Source organism: Dama dama, chromosome 21, assembly GCF_033118175.1.
Source record: "Dama dama isolate Ldn47 chromosome 21, ASM3311817v1, whole genome shotgun sequence".
NCBI lineage: Eukaryota > Metazoa > Chordata > Mammalia > Artiodactyla > Cervidae > Dama > Dama dama.
This window is the reverse complement of record NC_083701.1, coordinates 4388415-4409108: the sequence shown is the minus strand read 5'-3', so window position 1 is coordinate 4409108 and position 20694 is coordinate 4388415. Positions and strand designations below refer to the sequence as shown.

The following is a 20694-nucleotide window of genomic DNA, read 5'->3' as shown; positions in this document are numbered from 1 at the left end:
CAAATTAATTCTTTTTAATGGCTGAAACAGATCACTAGTCCAGGTGGGATGCATGAGACAAGTGCTCGGGCCTGGTGCACTGGGAAGACCCAGAGGGATTGGGTAGAGAGGGAGGTGGGAGGGGGGATCAGGATGGGGAATACATGTAAATCCATGGCTGATTCATGTCAATGTATGACAAAAACCACTACAATATTGTAAAGTAATTAGCCTCCAACTAATAAAAAAATAAATAAATAAAAATAAAAAATAAATAAATGAAAAATTAACACCAATGCTCCTCAGACTCTTCCAAAAATTAAGAAGGGGAACACAATACTCCCAAATTCATTTTCAGACCTGGAGAATGAGTAAGTTTTTCTGGAAGAAAGACAGTCTATGTCAATGGTTCCCAAACTTGGATGTTTATATGAACCATTTGGGACACTTCACGACATTCTGAGGCCCAGGTCACACTCCACGCCTATGAAATCATGAAATCTAGAGCAGCAGCCAGGCAGAACCTTTAAAGATCCCCAGCTGATTCCGACACGCAGCAGGGTTCGACCCCCTCTCTGGTCTACACTCAAAGGCAGTAGGCCTAAGAAGACATGGCCAGTCAGAAATGTAAGTAATTCAGTGTTTCTGGCCAACAACCCGAATGATGGAGAAGAGACAGGTGGGCAAGGAGGCCACACAGGCAGTCAGGGCAGGACCACACCCACCGTCCTGGCGGCGAGGGCCCTTGGAAGGTGCAGGGCAGGAGAGGGATGTGGACAGGTTCCCCTCGGAGAAAGGACTGCAGGGAAACCACGGACGACAGCGAAGAGGGGGCAGGGTGAGCTGCTGGGAGACCACTCAGAAGGCTCCCAACAAGGTCCAGATGAGCAATGACCAGAGTCTGAAGCAGAGTGCTGATGGTGGGAATGGAGAGATGAGCTGGAGAGGCTGAGAAAACAAAACTGACAGGCTTGGTGCAATCGCGAGCTCACAGCACGCCGGCCTGCAGGGATCCATGGAAATCACCTCTTTCACCTTTTGGGGGGAAAAAACCCTCTTCAATCACCTCTCCTGAACACCCAATCGGTCTCCTGAGAATCATCACCACCACCTTGGTGGTCACGTGAGCAAACGGTCCAGAAAACCTCAGCCTTGGTGCCCGCAGTAAGATCACCTGTTGCTGATGAATGACAAACACCTGGATTTCATCCTCTCCTGGTGGTTCAGAGAGTTATTTTCCAACCTGACTTCAGACCTGAGTCAGCCGTCCCTCTTGCGGGCTGACAGGGACCAGAGGACCAGGGGACCAGTGTGCCCCACAGGTTATGAGACAGCAGGGGCAAGAGCCCGGCTCTCTGTCTTGCTCAGAGGTGCCCCCGGAGCTCCAGGAAGCAGAAGCAGCCTGACCTTTCCCTCGGCTGAGCCATCAAGCTGTGAGATGACGGCTTGTGAGTCGGAAGGCTGGTGGGTGACGCCAGCTGAACATAACGAGGGGCTGGCTGTCCGCTGCACCATTAACCTTTTCCTTGAGAACAAAAGCAGAGAACCTGCTGAACACACAACAAAAACAGCATGTAGTCTGACAAATGACCAACACAACCTGAAAAATCACTGGAGATCTGATTTAAAGGGTGTGGGCTTCTGATTACAGCTTGGAGATGTCGAGAGCTCGGGGAAAAAAAAAAATCACTTCCATCCTGAAGACAAGAAAACACTTCACAAACTGGAAATTGACTTGTCCTGAACTGATGAGAGAAATAAAGGGCTAGAAAAAACTAACCTGAAATCTGTGGGCAGACACCTCCAGGGGAAAGCAGGACCCCAGCACAGGTGCCTCTGTGGGCCACGAAAGCCAGTACACAGGTTCAGCCAGAAACTGCAAATGACTGTGAAGGCCTGGTGTGGGTGAGGAGAGCAGGAAGCCCCCAGCACTGCCGTGCACACCGTGTACCACCTTCCAACAGGGAAGGGACCTGAGGACGCCCGCTGGGGCCGGTGGGGAGGGGGCCAGAGCCACGGCCCCACAGCAGCCCCTCCCCTCTCCCCCGGGATCAAGGCCTTCACCTGCGGGGGAAGAGCAGAGAGCAGAGTGCAGAGCAGGGGTGCAAACCCCCGCGGCTGGGGGAGGGGAATGGCAACCAAGCAAGCCTCCCCCTGGCCTCACTTGCCCCATCTCCCCCAGAACCAGAGCCCTCGAAGCCCACAGTCAGACCTCAGACCAGGAGTGCAGAGAAGAAGTCTGGCGTTGCAGTGGGGTGAGGTCGATGGTCACTGAAGTCGTCTGAGCAGAGGCAAGAAAGCACACTTGGAAAGGAGGAAGAGGACGCTGCATAAAGCTGTGAGCGATTCTGCTCTGTGATGGTCAAGATGGAAGGGAGAAGGCAGCACGTGGAATGGAGTGTGAGGAGGAGAAGCAAGAGGGAGACCACCCCCGGGCCAGGAGCAAGCTTTGGAATTAAAGACAAAGTAGGCCCTGGCCCCGTCTCAGTCTGGGGGCGCTGTAGTGAGTGAGACCAGAAATGCAGATGACTATGGCAGCTGGGAGCCGGTGTGGTCCCAGGCAACCAGAGGCTGGGGGCACAGAATCCAGGCTCCAAGGCCACCATCCAGCTCCCTCCCGGGGACCTAGGGAAAGCAGCCAGCACCTCCATCACATGCTGTCACGTGGGGAAGGGGGGACGGGGCACGCGAGGGGCGGGTGAGGGGGAACAGAGGAGAGACGCAGTACAGCTTCCAGCCTCCATATGCTGAGGCCTCAGAACAAATCCAAGTTAAGAATATCTTCTAAAAAATTTTTTAAAAATCACACCGTTATGAAAACCTCAGGCACCTAGGAATTAAGAAAACAAGAAATCTCCTGGTATTAAGACTGCAACTGGTATTTGATTTCTAGGTAATTCTGGTCTTTAAAAAGTAAGACTGAGTTTTCCCAGAATGAGTATTTGCTTTTGCGGAGAGCGGGAGACCAGGGCAGATGGGCTCAATGCCGCCAGGCTTCAGGCACAGTCCTCGGGGAGAGGGACAACTCAGGGAGAGGGACACGCAGGATTCCACAGCAAGGACTTCAAATAAAACCAGTCCCCAGCAACGGCCAGAGGCTGAAACCTTCAAACTGTGAAGATGCAAACGTAATGAAATGCTGAAGATAAACATGCCTCTTTTTTTTTTTAACCCAAATCTCCAACTCTGGACAAAGAACTGAAATGATTCAAACTTACACCATAGGCAGATTTTGTCTTAGCTTAGGAAACGAGACATTTCAGGCAAGAAGCACTTCCGTGGGGAGCAGAACAAATTCTAACAGCTCACCAAACGCTGGGCCAGCTCCTCAACCCCAAGCTGCAAACACCCAGGCGCCCAGCGATGGTGGGAGGCGCGCGGTAGAGACAAACCCCTTCCCTGCTGCCCGCCCGCCGCTGTCTCCTGCCTCACATCTACACGCCGCACCCCTGAGCCCTCACCCGCGTCACCTGCCGCACCAGGGCGCCCACGCACCTTCTTCCCGGTCTCCATCACACCAGCCTCTTCTCAGAGAACTTTCAGGGGCTCTCCAATAAGAGTCTGAGCTACTGCCCTGAGTTTCAGGCCTTCCACAGCCGCCCGAACCCACCATCCCGACCTAAAGCCCCTCCTTCTCCGAGCCCCAGCCCCGCCCGGCTCACCGGCTCACCCCGCAGGCAGGCCACACTCCCCGCCCTGGACGCAGGGCCAGGCCCGCGCCGTCTCACTCCACAACATGCCTTTCAGCTCCTCTGGGCTGTCCTCTGAGGCGGGCCCTGCGCGGGGCGCCGGGAGTGGAGAGCCGTGAAGGGACAGTGCGGGAGAAGCCGCGACAGCGTCCGGAGGCGCCGCGGGGCCGCGCGGGCCGCGAGGCGGGCGCGAGCGTGGGGCTCGGCGGGCAGCCGGGGAGGGGCAGACGCCGCCGGCTCAGGACGACCTGCCGACGGCTGTGCCCCCGCCGTCTCCGGGACTGCCTCCCCTTCTCTCTGCTCACCTACTCGCTGACGGAACCAGGCTGCTCGCAGAGCTGACCGTGGTCTGAACCGGAGGAGCCTCACGGGTTTTCTGTCGGCTGGAGTGCGCGTCAGTCTCGGGTGTGGTGTGGGGGCGACACGGACTCACGGGCGGCGTGTGTCTTCCCACCAGGAGGAGCGTAACGCCTGCCTGTCTCTTATTTTGCCATGAGGATGCTCATGGTCTCGACCCGTAATCTGCTAGGAACTGCAAAGTGGCGGGCTTCTAATTCTACCCGCCCTTCTCAAGCGCTGGCTGGAATGCTTCTGTGAAGAGAGACTGCCATCAGCAACTCTCAGGTCGTCCGACCGTACATTTGAACCGAGAGGTGGAATATGTGCTCATTACCTGTCACTTTCAGCATGACATCGCTCTCCCCATCACTCTCTGAGGCGGGGAACCCTCTCCGGAAGCACTCAGAAGCCCTGACTGAAGCGCAAGCATCAGCCCGCTGGAGCTCGGACTGCCAGCCACAGCCTCTTCAGGTTGGGTCCTCTTTAGCACCTTCGCTCTGACAGCTTCCCTGCTGCAGGCTCCAGGGGACGTTCCCAGACCACCTCACTACAGACACTTCCTGCCCCAGACCTGGAAGTGGCCACTTCTCCAGGAAGCCCTGGCTTCTCTCAACACCGGGACGTGGGCGTTGGGAGGCCCACTGCGGCCAAGCTGCTGGGTGTCTAGGCCTTGGAGTAGACATGGCAGATAGATGGATCTTTACACACCCCATAATTTCTTCCTGCTATCTTTTATTTAAATTCTAGACTACGGGTTTTTACTTCATCTCTATCATCTTACATCAGTTACCTCTTCCACGTGAGAATCCTCGTTCAGCAGCAGAGTCAGGTGCTAGAATCAGATTATCACAGAACGGATCGTTAACTTGATTCTACATTAACACACAGTTTCAGAATATCAGGATCAACCCTATGTCCACCACAGCAATCACTGAAGACAGTTTAAACTCGCTCTTGCAGAGAGTGGTATCACCCTCCTGGCAGAGTAAGAGTTTTCTGCTGTCTTCTTCCCAGAGAACACTAATTGAGACCATCATGCACACAGGAGAGGGCCTCTGTGGAGGCCCAGGGACCCAACAGAGAAGCCGCAGTACACAATGAGATTGGACGCACTAACTCTGCCCAGCTCACCCTCCCTGAAGGCAGCAGCTCGGTGCCCAGAGAGACTGAGGCAGCCAGGCCTCCTCCGTGGAGGGGCGTTGTCGAGGCGGGGGAGGGCAGGGGGTGCCGTGCTTTCTCGACTGCGCAGAACAAGTGCCAAGATGAGGGCTTCTCTCTCACCCCAGCCAAAATCCTGAGGCCCCAAAACGTCTTCGAGTCTCTCTTTAATCCAGGACACGATTAAGGATTGCACATAGATAGCATCAGAGTGTTAGATCTCTTCCACCTCCTCTAATGGAGAACAGTCCTCCCACTTGCTTTTTTTTTTTTTTTTTAAAACAAAATGGAATCATCTACTTTATAGAGGTGTCGAGAAGACTAAATAGAAATAATGCAAATAAAGTGGCCGGTCCAGATCTGATACGCCATATCTGACAATGCTCAACAAATATTAATTCTCTTCCACGTGTCTACAGCCCACACTGGGTCCAGGTCCTGCTCTGCATGGCAGCTACATTTATTGCTGCGAGTTTTTGTTGTTTTTAAAATATTTCTTTATTTGGCTGCTCCAAGTCTTAGTTGCAGCATGCAGCATCTTTCGTTTTGCAGCATGTGGGATCTAGTTCTCTGACCAGCGATCAAACCTGGGTCTCCTGCATTGGGAGCTTGGAGACTCAGCTACTGGACAGCAGGGAAGTCCCTCTGCAAGTTTATGAAATGGCATCTAGTTTCAGAAACCATAGCTAATGTGAGAGCCTGCCTGAAAAGCCAATCCAGAACCCCAGCTAGAGGTTCTGAAACTGCCAGACCAAGCACCCCCCATGGGGCATCTCCCAGGCTTCTCTGCCCAAGGGACTCTCTAGGCAAGAGTACTGGAGTGGGTTGCCATTTCCTCCTCCAGCAGATCTTCCTGACCCAGGGACTGAACCCACATCTCCTGCATCAGCAGGCAGATTCCTTATCACTGTGCCACCTGGGGAGACCATGGAGAGGGCATCTCAATTCAAATACTGTATTTGCCAGACCACTAGATACATTAACACAAATTTGTGTAAAAGTAGATTACTTTAACACACAATAAAAACTATATTCTAATCCTGTTCCACTATTAATATAAATGCCATAAACCATGAGGCTGCATCACAAAAATAAACACACATCAGTACAAAAATAAACAAAGAGGGCATCTCATTAATGACAACCAAGCTCCACTGCACACCGGTGCTGTATCTAACCGACTAGAAACTAGGACAGCCTTACACTTATAGACCAGCTGGTAATCCTAACTCTAGTTCTCTTCCATTTGGTTTATTTTAAAAGCAAGAAGGTAATTCCAGACTATAAATCCCAAGTTGCAATTTTACTTTCAGCTTAGGAGGGCAGAGGCAGTCCTCCAGAACTCTGTAGCTAAAGGCAGAAACATAAGAAGATATGTCCACGCTGAACACATAAACTCAAAGAGCCACCAAAACAGAAGTAGCTTTGGTTTCCACCTGAAGGGTCTGTGCTCCCTCGGTCCCAGAGCACCCCACCCCAAGCGTGCGGCAGCACCAGGCACCGTCCGCTCCCTCTGCTCTCACGGCCAAGGGCCTCAGCTGGACATCCGGTTGCCTGGACATGCCCCTGGGGATGACAACTCATCAAGCCTTCCCAGGACAGGTGTCGGGCACCACTGACTCTGCCAAACTCCCTTCTTGGGGAAAAGAAGTCTCTGTCTACTTATAGAAAGATACAGTCCAGGGGCATAAAGTCATTTACAGAGAGAAAATATCCATTGCACCTGACATTTTTAAGTCCTCGTGTATCGTTAAATCTACGTGGTATTTTCTGATTTTTGTGTGTCCAACAGTAAACTTATTTTTCAATCTTCATTCACATTTTAAAATTTTAACAGGTGTACTGCAGAGAGCATGGGAAAGAACACTTCATGAAGTGTGTCATGGACTTGCTGTGCTGTTGGTCAGTCGCTCAGTCGTGTCTGACTCTGGGAACCCCACGGACTGCAGCACGCCAGGCTCCCCTGTCCCTCACTATCTCCCAGAGCTTGCTCAAACTCATGTCCATTGAGTCAGTAACGCCATGCAACCATCTCAGCTCTGCTGCCCACTTCGCCTCCTGCCCTCAATCTCTCCCAGCACGGGGGTCTTTTTCCAGCGAGTTGGCTCCTTCCATCAGGTGGCCGTTGTTTCTGCTGTCCAGGGGGCAGGCCATCACTCATTCATCTCTGCTTTCCAAGAGCCTGGTGGCATGCTTGCCTCTAACGAGAGGTGTCTTGTAATACATGTCCTGTAATACTGTAAATCCGTAAGCGGGGAGAGGGGGTATAATATAACTAACATCTGTTGACCCGTTAAACGCTCTAGGTGAAGGGCATGTCCTCACAGCAACCGTGCAAATGGGTATTGCTGTCATCTTATAAGTTAGGAGACCGAGGCAGAGAGAAGTCAAAGTCACATAGTTACTAAGTTCTAGCAATGAGATCCACTGACTGTCTCCAACAACACCCTTGGGCTGGCAGTGGCCCCAAAATCCACATGTTGAAGCCCCAACCTCTGGTGTGACTAAAATTGAAGCTGGGCCCGAGGAGATGATGAAGTTGAATGAGCCACAGGGTGAGGCCTTAGTCTGAGAAAACTGGCATCCCTGTAAGCAAGGGAAGAGACACCGGGCTTGCTCGCTCTCTGCCGAGGAAGGAGACGGTGAGGAGGCACCGTCTGCAAGCCAGGAAGGAGTCTCTCACAGAACGCAGCCATGCAGGCACCTGGACCCCAGACCCCCAGACCCCCAGACCCCCAGCCCTGCGAGGAAACAAGTGCATGAGGCAGCCACGCTGGCTGTGGCGTGCTCTCTCTGACAGCCTGAGCGAATACACCCCGTGATGACTCCATGCTTCATAAACTGACACAATTAATCTACCAAGTCTTACCCCTAATCAGCTAGTCCTCATGTTATGACAAAAATAAGCTCCATTTTCTCCACACTCCATCTCTTTATAGAAATCACCAGACTTTGAAGGAGAACTTTATAATCACAGCTAATTAGATGTCTAAGGGATCACAGCAGTTATACTTGGGGGAAAAAAACACAGTGATTCCTACATTCTACTAATTCACGATGACCTCCTGGCAAATGAGCCCAAATGGCAGAAAGTGCAAATTAAGAAACCGTTTAACTAAGAAGTACTTTCATTACTTTCCACGTCCACGGTAACTCACTCACTAAGTGCGTGCCCGGGAGAAGGCTCACGCTGCTCGAGTTAATGCATGATGAGCAGGAGACAGACACGGAACAGCAGGGCTGGGGGGACGGTGATCGCGGCCATGTGTCCGGGGACCGCCACGTGCCAATCAGAGTCGGGGAGAGCTTACCATCGCTGAGGTCTTGGAGGAGGTTCTCCTGGCAGGAGAAGTCCAGCTTCACTTTGATGCTGATGGTGAAGGTGGCCACCTTTCCAGGTTGCAAAGGGAACTGGGCAAGGGTATCTTCCAGTTTCCAGCTCAAGAATTCACCGTACAGCTTTTCTACAATGACAGCAACAAAGGTGATAATCCTCATGTCACAAAGGCACCATGAGACCCAGCAATCCCCTGAGAAAATCCAAGTGCATCTTCAACAACAAGGAAAGATACAAACCCTGTAAAATGTGATGGATCAAAGTGCCAGAAAATTCCAGAATCATGGCTGCTGCAAGGCCATTGCCTGCGTCTGTGAGCACTGCCCCAGACAAGAGCAGTACACTCTGTTCTCAGGAGCACCCTCCTCTTACAGAATAATGTACAGAACACACAGATTCTATACATTTGCCAGCAACTGTTTTACTTTTGAGTATGTAGCCTATTCTGGAAAACACTGATTAAGTTTTACAAACTGACCTGACTCCCAGTCCTGAAACTCTAGCCGCCTGCTGGAATGTACTCCTCTCTGGGATTTTGGCCAGCACCTGACTCCACAATGCAAGTGCTCCCCAAAGCACTAGTAGGAGCGAGGTCCTCTCCATGACTCAGTCACGCACAGTCTACAGAACGTGTCAACCAGGCTAAGGCAGTCATGTCTTTACTTTTCTATCTCGTAGATTAATTTGAGATATAAGGGTGTAAGAGACACCAGGCGAGCTGGAGCCAGCACGGACAACCCTTCGGGCCCCGGGTGCTGCAAGCCGGATCCCAGGTCCCAGGACTACAGCCTCTCCACCAGCCACAGCAAATCGGGCCAACCTCTCTCTGAAACGCCAATACTGGCCAAGATGCTGAGGCCCTGTCACAACCTCAGCCCCCCGCTGCCTGCAAGCTTAGGGTGCCCTCACGAAGGGTGCTGACTGAGCTGCCAGTTTCTGCATTAAATTCCACATCCTAAGAGTGACATGTTCAGACAACAGGCCGGTCTACTCACAAGGAACGGCTTATTCATCTTCTGCAGCCAAACCACCAAGGTGTTTACAGCTCAGTAACGACCCAGAGGGGGTCACGGCGCACACACCAGCCCCCTAGCTGCAGCAGGACACAAAGCCGAGCTGCTTCCCTCTCGGGTCTGATGCACTTTTACGCCTCAAAGGTGGGCCTTTCTGGTTCTTCCCTTCATTGCTGGACTACAAAACGGAATTGTCCAGGGGGGCTTTTCGAAACCCTACACAACAATAAGCTGTCAGCAGAAAGGAGATAAACATAAATCAACAGTGGAGCCCGTGTCACTAATGTTCTCCCCTGTGGAATTTAAACAGTTTCAGAAATAAGTCATTATTTTAATGCTAGAGTTCAGCTCCGTGCAGTCAAGTGAAATGGGTTGACACTGACAGTAACAGACAAACCGTTACTGTGCTGACCTCCCACGTCTGAGGACCTTTCATAGGTGCTTCTAATTACAGAGGCTCGGCCCCTACACTCATAAGACAAGGGAGCAGCAGGGACGCCCCTCGGTCAAAACACCCATGAACTGCTCTGCACACCAACGTAGAGTTGCTGCTTTTTATCAAAAAATTAAACTCAAAGAGTAAAGTATGTGTATTTATATACACAGGTACGTGTATATCTATGTTTGTACACACGCTCACGCGAATCTCAAAATATCTGCAGAAAAGCAAATATAACACATTCTTAACTCGGGTTTAATTATAATGAAATTTATGATTGCTTAAGTCAAGGCAGAAGCTTGCCTCTTTAATCACCCACAAATAAAGACCTGCTCACAAACAGACTGCAGTTAGACTCAGACATGACGTGGGCAGTAATCCTTGTCGTGCTGGGATGGAGGGTCAATGATCGGCCCCGTGTCAGGAGTGTGTGATTGGGGGGCACACAAGCCCCACGAGCACCCAGATAACAGTTGGGACCCCTGGGAGGCCAGCATCCTACCCCAAAAAAGACCTCTTACGAGAGTCGTGATTATTTAATGAGAGAGAGAAAAAAAAACCTACCTAAAGTATTAATACCACTCAGCTGGCACGCGATCAGTGCCAAACAGTGACAGTTACTACTGCTGTTGAGACCTAGCACGGAACTGGGAGAGGGAGCGTCTGACTCCCTGCGGAGGCGTTTCCCAGGGAGCGCGCTCAGGTTCCAGTTTAGGACACTTTCCTGTCCTCACTTTGACGTGACATCACTCACTGGCGCTGACGGCCTGTTGGTGCCAGAGAATGTAGGGACGGGAGTTATTCCCTCTGTGTATCTTGGAAGCAGATGGTTTATTTTCATTCGTTTAATTCCACGTGTAAATGTATGGCAGCTTATGATGAGAATTAAAAAAGAACAACAGCTGACATTTCTCAATTGCAAACGTGTTGATTCGAATGGCCATCCGGCAATACACAGGATGGAACCAGTTGTGTGATCCAGACTCTAGGACAGAACCAGCTGTGTGATCCAGACTCTGCCATCTGGCAATACACAGGACAGAACCAGCTGTGTGATCCAGACTCCCTCCCCATCCACAGTGTGAGGGTCGTAGTTCTTGCCCCCTTGCCCTCTAAGAGACCGAACTGAGAGCTGGGCCAGAGGTGATGCTGACGGTGTCGGGTGGACCCAGCACTGGAGGAGCCTTCCCGGTTCTGCCCGGGTCCCCCGGTGTCCCCGTCCTCCGGCATCTCTGTCAGTGAGCACCGGCCAGGGGCTGCCCAGGTAAGCACCTGCCCTGGGGCTGGGCAGGGAAAGGAAGGGGTCAGGAGAGGCCTTTCTGGGGTGATGACAGTGGTCCGTGATGTACCTTGACAAGAGCTTGGGGAGACATGTATTTGTCAGAACGTAGCAAATGGTGATGTAAGATTTGTGTGTTTCACCCCAAATACTTTTTTGCAAAGGAAAGTTGGGACCCCTGGGAGGCCAGCATCCTACCCTAGAAAAGACCTCTTAACAGTGTCATGATTATTTAATGAGAAAAAAAACTACCTAAAGTATTGATACCGCTCAGCTGAATTCAAACACCGAACCCTAATGACATGCACGTTAAAGGATCAGTGGGTAAAAATCACAGTAATCTGCAACTTATTTTGAACAATACAGATCAGTGGATGGACAGGAAACTGGACAGACGTGATAAATCAAATACAGTCAAGCGTTACAGAACCTAGATGGTGGGTTTGCAGTGTTCACTGTAAGAGTCTCTCCACTTCTCCATATGCAGGGTGTAGAGGGAGGGGATGGCTGACACAGAGAGTAAGCCCCGGAAGGGCTGGGAAGCATAGGAACGCCGCAGGCGGTGCAGCGCCTAAAGCGGGGCCCTGAGAAGGCAGCACTGAGACGACTGGGCTGCTGACGGCCCTTCCGGAGGCGGTGAGAGAGAACCGCGTGGGCAGGAGCGCACGGAAGGGCGGAGCTGGGCTCTGAGGGGGGCCCGTAGCTCCCGAGGGGCCTCACGGCGATTCCCGCGCTTCCACCCTCATAACCCCCACCAACAAGCGAGATTGGCTCGGTCCGTCAAGACCCACCCTGGAAAGGAAAAACCCGTCTCGGACACAGCTGGCCAGCTGAGCACGTGTCCCCTCTACACCCACTGTGGGGAGAATGCTTTTTTCTTCTAAACAGGGCTTCCCCAATGGCTCAGTGGGTAAAGAATCCACCTGCCAAAGCAGAATACGTAGGTTGGAGCCCTGGGTGAGGAAGATCTCCTGGAGGAGGAAATGGCAACCCACTCCGGCATTCTTGCCTGGAAAATCCCATGGACAGAGGAGCCTGGGGGGCTACAGTCCGTGGGGTTGCACAGAGCCGGACACGACTGTGCAACCATGTCCCTGTCCATGGACAGTCCCTAGGCCTCAGCACCGCCCATGAACCCGGCCTGGAACTAAAGGGGAAACACACTGGCTGTCTTTGAGAGACCCACACCCAGCTGGGGGGAGACCAGCGCAACAGCGGCAATACCATGGAGCGAAAGGGCTCCTCAGAAGTCTCCCGGAGCCTCTGAGACAAGGGGACCCCAGTCACCCCGTGGAGGGAGGCAAAGGCGGGAACAGAAGTGAGCCGGTCGGCTTCCAGACAAGGACGGTTTATCCTCAAGTTCACAGACAGCACCAACATTCAAGAACCTGAAACTAGCTCTCGACGACAAACGTGAGGAGAGTTTAAGGAAAGAAGTGACAAAAGCTGAAGCCTGGGGCAGAGGGCGGTGATGTGGGGCCTGGGCAGCCAAGGCCACTGGGGCTTCCCAAAGGAGAAACAAGAGAAGCTGAGCTTCAGGGAGAAGCAGGTTGCAATGAGTGATGGACACGTGGTGACTGTTCAGGTTTATTTGAGAAAAGGAAGATATCTTCCAGTGGCTCAGCTGTGAAGCCAAGGAAAATTACAGGAGATGTGAACATTTTTACCATTGCATACTCTGCAATTTTCTGTCATTCAATATTAGCTCACTTGTTCAAATATCCACCAACTCCTATAACCAATTAATTAAATTCAGAATACCAGATGAAGGTATTTCATGTCAGGGAGGCATTTTCTACCCAATCCATAAGTACTTGCTCCTGAAAAGAGAGGGGAAAGGGAAGAAAGGATGAGATTAAGGTAGGATCATCAAAATTCCCCCAAAGACTCCGAGACACAAAAGAGAGAGGGACCAGGACAGCCACGCTGAGGCAAAGAGCTCCGTGCGCCCGAGGGCGCAGCAGAGAGAGGGAACGGCAGCCACGGGCAGGAGCCGGTGCTCACGCCATATGTTTCCAGCTCAGAATTAACACTCAGGATCAGAGATGGCCTGTGAGCCAGGAGAGAGGGGGCAGACAGACACAGAGACAGAGAAGGCAGAACACCCACTGGGAATGGAGGACGGAGGGCCGGCACGAGGGCAGATTCTTGGAGGACAGCCACAGCAGAGGTGCTCAACATTGCTGGTCATCGGGGAAACACAGATTAAGCCCCCCACCCCCACCACCACAGATAAAACAACGGCAAGGCCCTGGAGCAGAGGGGCCGTGGGGCAGCCGCCACGCCCCCATAATGACGGTGTGACTGGACTCTGGGACAGCAGTTCTGAGGCCCCCGCCCGGCATCGGACCCTGGAGACGCTCTCAGAGAGGACAGCCTCGCCGCCAGAGCCGGGGCACCGCTCCCGACGGGCCAGGTGCGCCCAGGCTCCCAGGGACAGCAGCTCACCTGGATGCTATGTCAAAAGCAGCTGAACACGGAGTCCCGCCAGCTCGCTCGCCCTGTGCTGTCCTTGTCTTTGGTCTCCACGGACGGCACAACTTCTCTAACTTCATTAGATGAGCTGATCTTATTTCCACTTACTACTCTCAATGCCCAGCCCTCCTCCTACATAAGCGTATCCCCCTTCAACCAGCACTGCTCACTCAGCTCACTGACCAGGTCCTCTGCGGCCTCAGTTCCTAGAACACCTTCCCATGGTCAGGACCACCTCCCCTGCTTACCCAGGAGGAAGCTGAGGCATGTGAAGGATAAACAGTGAGCAAACGGTGAATCCAAAATGTAACACAGGTCCTGTGAGCCCGAGCTACGTGTGCCTAAGAACTAGGAACAGCATCACTGGAAGAGGGGTGCACAGGCCCTGAGTGCTGAGCCCACAGCAGGCTCTGGGCTGGGCAGACGGGTCCCAGATGGTGATCTTCCAAGCCTGCAAGTGCTCTTCTTTGCTCACTCACTCCAGGACATGCCTGCCAAGGACCTGATCAGTGTGAAGAGCATGGGGGATACAGAGGTGTGTTCTGCGCTCTGTTACCTTCCTCTGTGAGTTCTTCACACACAGTTAGGATAACAACCTCACAGGGGTGTCAAATTAAAAGTGGGAGAGGTTTTTAGACTTTCAGGACACTGGTCACCTAAAGGGTCTCTTCTGACTCACAGACTTAGAAAACTAACTTGAGGCTGCTGGTGGGAAGGAGGGATAGTTAGGGACTTTGGGAAGGTCATGAACACACTGCTGTATTTAAAGTGGACAGCCAACAAAGACCTACTGTATATAGCACAGGACACTCTGCTCAATGTTCAGTGCCAGCCTGGATGGGAAGGCAGTCTTGGGGAGAATGGACATGGATATGTGTGTGGCTGAGTCCCTCAGCTGTTCACCTGAAACTACAACACTGTTAATCTGCTACACCCCAATGCAACATGGTTTTGATATTTAAATAAATAAATAAAGTGTCTCTTCTGCAAATAAAAAAGATAAACATTTCTGCAGTCAAACCTATGACAAGCCCCTACCTTTGGTGGTGAGGATTTTCGAGGTGACTTCCAGTTTCTCCAGTGGCTCCATCCCAATGTTCTCCAGTCTCACGACAAGCTGCTGGGTTTCCCCGTTGTAAAGCTGGACGGACACGTTAGTAGATATTTCATCACCAGAGGAAGGCTGTAAGGAATGTGCGGACCTAAAATAAGAGTAATAATTACAATCAATTTTAGAAAAACAGAAAAAAAATCGATGGCATTTTACAGTCGTGCATGTCACCACACTTAAGCACTCCAGACACACGATTAGGGGGCCGTGGCTTTAACGTGGAATTGGCGCCCAGCAAGCAGAACTCCAGGGCGAGGCACTACACGCCGAGCACAGTCCACACACAGACGCGCCCTGGGTCACGGGATGGCTCTCACTGGCCTTACTGGCTCATGTGTGTGCAAACCACAAGAGTAATTGTTGGATTGTGGTGAGGACAAAGGTGAAACAATGAATTAATTCAAATGATCCCTGAGCGTGCTACTTGCTCAAAAAATGTTTAAATCTCAGAAATGCCCTGGGAAAATCCATAGACTGAAGGAGAAAACTCAAATGAACCATTTGAAATGATAACATGAGAGCTGGAGGAAAAGAAAAGTGTAAAGTACAGACAGCAGCCGCTACATCCCAGCAAAGTCAAGAGAGATGCTGGCAAACCCCTGACGTGAGCCCGGGCAGCTGGCGGGCCCTCGGCACCAGTCAGGCGGGGCCCTGGACCACGAGGGGTACAGCCCAGCATCCGGAGGCCCCGAGGCTCGCCCAACGCACCCCTGAGGATGCAGCACTGCAGCCCTGGTCTGAAACTCTGGCCTGAGTCCTACTGACCATCACTCAACCCACAGCGCTCATCACCCTGGTGTCTCCTTCCCAAGGACAAGCATCAAAGCCACTTCCGGGCCAGGAGGTCACTGTGACCGCAGGGAGGAGGCCCTGGAGACAGAATGGGGACAAACGCCAGGCATCAATGAGGGAGGTGCGTGTGGCAGGTGGAGTCAAAAAGCACATCCAAAGCCCGTTTTCCAAAAATAACAGCGTAAAGAATCAATGTGAACTCCTTGGCATTTTATATCTTTAGAGCTGTTCGTGAGTCAAGAAATAAATTTTCTCTGTCAAGTAAGGAAAAGTGACTCCAGTCCTCACTCTAAGTGACTTCTCTCCACATTTCACCACAGAGTCCTCCTCAAGTGAGAACTATAGTCCATCTGGATTTGCAGGGAAGGTATTCAGAAAAACTAAAACGCAACCGACACAAGCAGAGAGGGTGCGAGCCCCTGGCACGGCAGGAGAAGAGGAGGGAGGCAGCAGAAGGCAGGGCAGCACGCAGAGCGGACGGTCCCGGAGACCACGCCCCGCATGCCAGGCCCCAACTGGGGGGTGCGGGGGAGGTGGGCAAGGCTGGCACTGAGGACAGGCCCACTGAATCAGCAACTGAGCCTTCAAAACATCTCAGAAAGTGCCAAGATACATTGAGAAAGACAGCCCAAGGGACAAACAATACAGCATCATCCATATGAGCAAAAACTGAGACGGTCCGAAATCCCAACAGCAGGGAAATGAATGGGGATGTGATTCTGAGATGGCTTCATGATGTACTTTTTTAAGCAATTAAAACAGAAAGCGTTTAGCTTATGTTGTATATTTATGCAAAGAGAAATCTATGATACTAAATGAAACGCAGTATGATCTAAACATACATATATTGTTCAGTGAGCAAACAGTGGAAACGGCAGAGAGCATTAAGTCATTCCCTCTGAGATTTCTCTTCCTTCTTTATCCTTCCCTATAATGCTAGAGGAAAAAAAAAGGGGGCTGTTTTTGTTTTAGAAGATAAGACTTCTTAAATTCTCTTAAGCCTCAACTGTTTCTCATAAAAATGACGTCTCCAAAGGCTAATTTCACATTTTGTTCTGATCTTAGTAAGAAACACCTCAACTCCGCTCCAGTTTGCCACAAGCAGAGCGCTGGCCGTGAGGTCAGAGGGTAACTCCGGCTCCCGGGCCCCTGGCCACGGCTCGCAGCACTCCTGGGACTCCCAGGGGCTCTGGGGTTGGCGAGCAGGCCCGGCGCCGTGGCACTACCTGGGCAGAGACGTGCTAATCTGCAGGCGGGGCAGTGCAGGGATGACCTCCACCGTGGAGCCGCTGGTCTTGATTCCCGGGAGGTTGTCCAGCAGACAGTCGCTGAAGACGCCAAACACCGTGGTGTGGTAGCCTGGGGACAAAAGGCCAAGTTTCAGCCCCTGGACGGCTTCACAGCTCAGGCCCAATGGGGCCCCACGGGTGACAGGAGCGCAGGGTGCCTTCCGACCTGAGTTGAGATTCAGGGCCCATCAGCTGCCTGGCCCGGCGGGTCCACGGCTCCCAAGCTCAAGTCCACAGCCTCGTGTCCCTGAGCAGAGGTGAGAGTCGGGCCCGCAAGCCTGCTCCAAGGCGGGCTGCATGCAACCGACAGTGCACAAACCATAAACAAGTTCACACTCAGTATCTCATCCCTTTACTAAAGTGCTTTTCAAGTTTATCCGTCCCTAAAATGAAAAGGAGAGCTTGTACTCCTTTCCAGGATATAATGGGACTTAATAAGTATTTGAAAGAAAGGGATTCAAAATCTTGTGTTGAGAGATGAGAGTTCAAGAGTCAATTATTGTTATCATAACTGTTACGTGATATGGCAAATCTGCTCAATGTGTACAAATACTGTAATTTAAGATTAGCAAAATTTTCATTTAAGAAACACTCCTTGGGTTAGATAAGCACTTGAAATTGTTTAAGAAAAGCTTGGAAATGGCTTTTGAAATTTGAGGTAATTATTATAAACAACATTCACAGTGTAACAAAATCAAGTAACACTTGATGGTAAGTACCTAGGGTGGCAACTTCTCTGCATCCATATTAAACTTCTACATACTCAACAAGAAGCAAAAGGTACGGTGGAGACAAACGGGGCCCTGATACAGCCCCTCAACTTAAAAGAGCTCCAATTCACGGCATCCACATTTCCTTCTTTTTAAAGTATGGCCCTTCAATGATACATATTTATGTATTAAGAAAAAATATTTTAAAAAATAATAATAATAAAGTATGGTCCTTCAAAGCCTCCTTTTAAACAGAATCCTTTCCCAGTCAATCTTGACTTTCAGCCATCAAATGGCTACTGAAGACCTACTATGTGCCAGGTGTGAGGATCCAGCCAAGAAAGCCAGATGTGGCTGGCAAGGAGCAGGCCTGCAGGCCATGGCAGGCGTGACATGAATGAAGGGCTGTCGCGGTGGAGGGAGGGCAAGGCCGGGCGGGCACCGCAGGGGCACCTGAGCTGGGCCTGGAGGCGCCCCCGCAGAGGGACAGCGTTAGCAGGGCGCCTGCCCGGGACGGGAGCCCTCCACGCCAGCCAGGATGCGCAGGGCCCAGCAACACAGCCAGAGTGAGACAGGGAGCCATGGCGGGGAGGGACTGAAGGAAGGACCACTTCCAGCCCAGAGGTCTGCACTGCGGAGAGGTCACGAGGCCGCAGCATGGGAAGAATGAGGGCAGAGAGACCAGTCCTGATGCTCCCGTGACAAACCCTAGAGAGGGCTGAGCTCTGCGGGACCGGAGCGGCTGCGGAGGGGCAGAGGGTGTTGACGACATGGGCAGTATCGTAAGGGGAGTGAGGGGGAGATAGCAGCAGTCCAGGATGACGCCTGGTGCCTGGCCAGGGATGGGACCATGGGGCAGGGGCAACGTGGGGGATGGGGGGTGAGGACACACTGATTACTATGTGCCCTGGAGACAGCCAAGGAGCGTGAGTGGCAGGAAGGGCAGGTCCAGGAGAGGGGTCTGGACGGGAGAGTAGACGAGACGGACTGCCCAAGGCAGCAGGCGGAGATGGAAGAAGAGGAGAGAAGGGCAGCGGGGCCGTAACCCCAGGAGGAGAACCTCGGAGCACACCTGTGGTCCAGGAAAGACAGACAGGCACGCGGCAGCCGACCCCATGCCCTGCGCCCTCTACACAGTTCGTCCATGGAGGCCCAGGAACCACAGCCAAAAAGGAGCTGTCCTTACCGTTCACAGTGATCGTCCCCGTCGTCTGCGGGACCCCAACAAGCGTCACCGGGTAAAGACCAGACTCGGCCGGGAGGGAGAGCGCCGCGGGGAGAGACTCGAACTCCACTCCGCTCGTGAGCAGTCCCTGCAGCAGGCGGCAGAGGACGCGGTGAGCGTGACCCCCACCCTGGCCCGAAGCCCCCGCTCAGCCAGCAGGAACACCTGGGACTCTGATGACAAGGACTCCTTAGTGACGTGAACAAAAGCCCACAGGGAAGATGGCCTAGAAGCGCGGTTACAAAACAGTCTCGAAATGGGCAGCACCATGGGCGGCTGAGCAACAATTCCATCTTTAATACTAGCCCTGCTTGACACAGTATGAATGTGTGTGCTGTTTTGTTGTTTTACCAAGTTGGAACATAAACAGAAAGAAAAAATAAAATATTTTGCTTACAAACAAAATGAAAAAAAAAAAATGACACATGGAAATGAATCAGTTAATCTTCTTCCAGCACATCTGTGAACCATGAGGTCTTCTCACTAAGAGTGAGACAGGCTACCACCCTACGCCTGGTGGATGAGACAGGCTGCGTGGCCTCTGGGAGCCGCCTGTGACTGCAGGGCCTTCCAACACTCGGGCCCTCTCCTCAGCACTGTGACGGAGGTCCTGGCCAGCACAACAGCCAAGAGAAGAAACAGCATGGAGACAGTTATCTATACACACAAAAGCTGCAGAAAAGCCTGTGGCGCCTACGAGGAAACTTGAACTAACAACAGCATTTAGCCCGGTAACAAAGTCAGCATTTACAAAGCAGAAGTATCTCCATAGCCTAGCAACAAGCATATGAGAAGACAAAACAGTAAAAATACCACGAACAGGGATCTTCCCTGCTGGTCCAGTGGCTAAGACTCCCAGTGAAGAGGGCCCAGGTTTGATCCCTGGTCAAGGAACTAGATCCCACATGCCTCAACTAAGACATAGCACAGCCAAATAAAGAAATAATTTTTTTTTTAAAGTACCATTAACAAGAGATCAAAAACACCCCCTATGTTGGAGTAAGCCCACCGAGTGGTGTGAATCCTGCCCTGAAACCTGCAGAAGATGGCGGAGGGGCGTTAAAGAAGGAGGGAGCGCCGTGGTCCATCCCAGGAGTGGGCAGGCGAGGGGACGCTGGCGTTGCCCTGAGCCAGGTTCTCACGGGGGAGGCAAGGACATGGATGCGGAAGGAGGCAAGGAGAGCCCTCTGGAGATGGAGCAGACCTGGAGGGATGACTGCAAGGTCGGGATATGTGAAGTCTGCATCTGTGTGTGTGTGTGCACTTGGGCACACGTACATGTATGTACACACACATGTGGATGCATGTGGTGAGTACATGTATGAGCACATGCCATGTGTGCATGCATGCATACTGCTCCTCACGCTGTCTGCAGAAAGTTCCCAGAAGCAAGGCTCCCTTAGTGACAAAGAGCACACCTGAGCCCAGAGTTTGTATACAAGCATGTACACACACGTTCGGATGCATGTGGTAGGGTACGTGTGTGAGCATGTGCCCATGTGTGCATGCATGCATACTGTTCCTAATGCTGTTTGCAGAAAGCACCCAAAAGCAAGGCTCCCTTAGTGACAAAGAGCACACCTGCGCCCAGAGTTTGGGCAAGCGCATGAAATGATTTAGCTACATGTGAAACAGATGACGTGGCCAAGAATGGAAGCGGAGAAACCAATTAGGTGGCTATTGTCTCCAGGCAAAATGCACTCGCATTTGATTTATTTTTAAAATAGCTAAAGCAAACATGGCCAACCATGAGCACTTGCTAAATGTGATGGTGGATACACGAGGTCTGATTATTCCCTGTGCCATTTCCCATGCTTGAAACATTTCGTAATGAAATTCTTTAATTCTGAACATGATTT

General features: G+C 51.9%; 1 protein-coding gene across 4 annotated transcripts in view; it reads right to left on the bottom strand.

Moving 5' to 3' along the window:
• TRAPPC9 (trafficking protein particle complex subunit 9) overlaps positions 1-20694 on the bottom strand; it is a 386986-nt gene that overhangs the window by 276435 nt on the left and 89857 nt on the right. For all 4 annotated transcript variants that reach the window (XM_061123133.1, XM_061123135.1, XM_061123134.1 and 1 more), the window contains 4 exons: positions 18797-18923; positions 16838-16970; positions 14747-14910; positions 8477-8629 (listed from right to left, as the gene is read on the bottom strand). In XM_061123133.1, coding sequence (XP_060979116.1) covers positions 8477-8629; positions 14747-14910; positions 16838-16970; positions 18797-18923 — 577 coding nt within the window. The remainder of the gene's footprint in view (positions 1-8476; positions 8630-14746; positions 14911-16837; positions 16971-18796; positions 18924-20694) is intronic.